The sequence below is a fragment of the Micropterus dolomieu genome, linkage group LG01 (genome assembly GCF_021292245.1).
Source record: "Micropterus dolomieu isolate WLL.071019.BEF.003 ecotype Adirondacks linkage group LG01, ASM2129224v1, whole genome shotgun sequence".
In the NCBI taxonomy this organism is placed as follows: Eukaryota; Metazoa; Chordata; class Actinopteri; order Centrarchiformes; family Centrarchidae; genus Micropterus; species Micropterus dolomieu.
In genome coordinates this window covers 54,973,180-54,977,313 of record NC_060150.1, presented here as the reverse complement: position 1 = coordinate 54,977,313, position 4,134 = coordinate 54,973,180, and the positions used below count along the sequence as shown (strand labels likewise).

At 40.0% G+C, this 4,134-nt stretch overlaps 1 protein-coding gene across 1 annotated transcript in view; it reads right to left on the bottom strand.

Annotated features, from left to right (window-relative positions):
• The window catches only part of LOC123958314 (B-cell receptor CD22-like), a 49,484-nt gene that overhangs the window by 34,981 nt on the left and 10,369 nt on the right, over positions 1-4,134 (bottom strand). The window contains exon 6 of the mRNA XM_046031649.1: positions 1,985-2,003. Within this exon, the coding sequence (XP_045887605.1) occupies positions 1,985-2,003 (19 nt within the window). The remainder of the gene's footprint in view (positions 1-1,984; positions 2,004-4,134) is intronic.

Here is a 4,134-nt window from a genome sequence, read left to right as displayed (position 1 = left end):
GGGTGACATCTTCCTGCTCTAAGAGCCTATGATAGTCTCTAAGCCTTGGCATAGTCAATGTGTATTTTCCATAGTTCAGCAGATTCCTGAGACTATGACGGGTAAGAATTGTTACTGGGTAACCCATTGTAACAGATGATGCTTTGTCATACATTAAATAAACTCCCACCATTGCTCTGTAGCACAGTGAGAGCCCTAGTTCTACTTCTGAATATGCAGTAGAATAATAGGAAATAGGTTGAGGATTCGACCCTGTACCCGTCGGCTGACAAAGGACTTCACATGCATATTTACCTCCAGTGGAAGTAGACACATATAACAAGAAATTCTCAGAGTAGTCTGGTAGTGTGAGCGCTGGTGCCTCCTGTAACCTCTGTTTGATTGTTTCAAATGCCACAAGGCCTTCCTGTGTCCAGGACAGATTGCTGTGAAGTTGAGCGTTCCCAGCATCCTTAACCATAACTCTCAAAGGTCCCGTCAAACTAGAATAATCCTCAACCCATGCTGAAGAATAACCAGCAATACCGAGAAACGTCAACATCTCTCTGACAGTTCTAGGCGTTGGAGCCTTACGAATAGCCTCCAATTGACAATCAGAAATGCTTCTGTGTCCATGCATTATTGTCTGACCCAAATATACAACCTTCTCCTGGCAATATTGCAACTTCTTTTGTGAGGCCTTATGCCCCTTTTCTGCCAATATCTGTAGCAATTTAATTGAGTCTTTATAACATGTTTCTTTATCTTGTGAACAGATCATAATATCGTCTACATATTGAATCACAGTACTCTGCAATATCTGATCTATCCCTACCAAATCGTCTTTTAATACTTTGTTAAAAATATAAGGACTATGTTTAAACCCTTGTGGCAATCTCTCATACTCATAGAACTGTCCTTTATATGTGAATCCAAATAAACCCTGACTCTCTATACTAAGGGGAAAAAATGCACCACACAAATCTAACACCGTGAAATGTGTTGCATCAGGAGGAGTTTGGGCTAACAAAGTATGTGGATCCGGAACTTCTGCTGGAAAATCAGTTACCACTTCATTTACTGCTCTCAAATCATGAACCATACGATAAGTCTCATCAGGTTTCTTCACAGGCAACAAAGGCGTGTTACTCTAAGGATTTGTTGTTATCTTCAAAACATCTGCTTTCAAAAGTCCTTCAATTTGTGGTTCGATCCCTGGAATTGCTTCATCCTTCATTGGATACTGATACTTCCAAGGAGGTCTAGCTCCTAGTCGAAGTTCAACTTTCACTGGTTGTGCTGACTGCACAAGTCCAATATCGGTTACTGTGCTGAGACCACAAACATTCTGGAACTTGTCGCAACATCTCCTCTTTCATAGAATCTGAATCCATCTTGGCACTACAAATAGATTCATGTGTCATCCGTACAGCTTGTGGCTGTCCTTGTCCTTTAGCTGAAATCATGATTTTGAGAAATGGCTGATCTGTACTCCTCCAAATTGCCAAATTCTCTTTCATCGGTACAAAAACAGCTTCCTCTGCTTCAGTCATCATTTCTCCTATGTGTTTCTGCTCATAGTCTTCAGAAACCAACAAGATCACATGTGGCACACTCTTCTCAATTTTGAATTCTTTCTCCAGATAATCATCAGTGTTTACCTTCATAGCTGCTCCTTGTGGTCCCAAAATTATGCAACATGAGCTTAGTTGAATTCCCTTTGGTTGATGAGCCAACCATTCCTCTGGGTTTGATTGGGCAGCATTCTTGAAATACTTGAGCGTGCAATGAAATGGATATTCCGGAAGTTTCGCATCTGGCATATTTGCCACAATAAATTTCTCCCATATCTTAGCCGGCTCCAAAAAATCTGCACTGAGATTTCCAATCCAAAATACTGCAGAGAACTCCATCTCTGTTGTCATCAATAATTGGTGGACCATTTCTTTTGGCACTTCTATCAGACAGCCATCAGGTGTACATTTTATTGTGCAATTCAATCTACACAAAGCATCCAAAAATTTCTTCCATACCTGGAATCCCAAGGAGATTAGCAAAAAGTCTTAATATCTCCTATGGTAGTTTGTGTTCCTACCGTAATTTCTTCCAACTTCGAGATCCAAGGATGTGCTCCATCTTGAAGAATAGGCAACTTCTCAAGTATATCTGACATATCAATATTGTGCAAAGGCTTATACTCCAGATTCTGTCCTCATCAGACATCTGCTAGATACCATAGAAGGGTTCAGTACTATTCTGAGGTAACAAAACACGGGGTCAGAGGTCAAATTCTATAGAAGGGTTCACTCCCTACATAACCATCAATCACTGCTCTCCCCTTAAGAGGTCACTGACCCTCTGTCCAGCTGCTACAGTGCTATTTTAAACTGTTATTAGTCAAATGCACATATGTTATACACACTCACCATAATTGGACAGTTGAAGACTGGAAAAATGTTGCCTGGTCTGATGAGTCTCGATTTCTGTTCAGATGGTAGAGTCAGAATTTGGCGTAAACAGAATGAGAACATGGATCCATCATGCCTTGTTACCACTGTGCAGGCTGGTGGTGGTGGTGTAATGGTGTGGGGGATGTTTTCTTGGCACACTTTAGGCCCCTTAGTGCCAATTGGGCATCGTTTAAATTTTTGGGATGTGGTGGAACGGGAGTTTCGTGCCCTGGATGTGCATCCCACAAATCTCCATCAACTGCAAGATGCTATCCTATCAATATGGGCCAACATTTCTAAAGAATGCTTTCAGCACCTTGTTGAATCAATGCCACGTAGAATTAAGGCAGTTCTGAAGGCGAAAGGGGGTCAAACACAGTATTAGTATGGTGTTCCTAATAATCCTTTAGGTGAGTGTATGTGAGTGCATGTGACTGGATCTGAGAAGCACTGGTGGATGGAATGAGTGAAGTACGGGTGGTTGATTGGAGGAATGAATGAAGCGCAGGTGGTAGAATAAGTGAGAGAGGCGTGGTCCTGTTCCTGAACCTCAGTTTACGTTCCTCCATTAATATTCTCCAGAGTCAGATGACTGGATGGATCTGAAGACAAGTTGTGGTTCCTCACTGACACGTTCATGGTCTGGACTTGAACTTTCTCTTGTACCAGATATAGTTAGCTGCTGGGTTAGCATCACAGCTACAAGTCACTGAACTGCCCTCCACTAAATAACCAGAGGGACTCACTGACACAGAGGGAAGCTTCTGCAGGAGCATCTGCAGGAGATTTAAACATTTTGAGTTAAAATGACAATGATTTTGTAAAACAAGATTTTATATTACAAAGATAATTGTTTACTCAAGAGAAAATTAAAGAAAGTAAAACACAATACATTCTAAATGTTTTTTATGTTTGATATTGATGCTGTCATGAAGATTCTGAAGACTCTACGTGTTTCTGCTCTCACACACCTTTATAGCAAAATTGTTTTCTTTTTACTTTTTTTTAAATGGGACTAACTATCCCTCATTCCAAGTTTTGGAGATTTTAAAACTTAAAACAAAAGGCTTGAATGAATTAAACTGCCTGATTGAAAATACATTTTGTTTATAATAAATAGATCATGTTTATGAAGAGGAACTAAAAAATGTGTAAAAGGTAAAACTGAATTGTTCTTGACTATTTTGGTGAAACCTTTTAAACCAGATTACATTATTTTAGTGGAATAATTAGGAGTGAACTCACACACTGAAGGAGAGGGGAACAGCTCATATCCTGATACAGCACAAGAATAGCTGTCTGCAGGAACAAATGAATGATGTGCATGAAAATAAACTTTGTTTTCCTGAATGTTCTGTCCATTCTTGTACCAGATGTAGGAAGGACGATCAGGCAGCCGACACTTGCTGTGACAGGTCAGCTCAGTCCAGTTAGAATACTGGTTGACTGTGGATCTCCTCACATGTACCTGGAGCTGTGGATCTGGGATTAACCAACAGAAATGTTATTTTTAGAATTTCAGTTCTTTTACTATCCCAAGTGGGAAACTTGTCAGGGCACAATATAAGTATCACACAAACAACCCAAGTACAAAGGAAAAACAGAAAGAAATACAAAAAGTGTGGCCACTATATACAGTACTCTAAAAACACCTAAAAACATAAAACAATCTCTAAAATGCAAGGTTAGCTAAGACAAAATACAC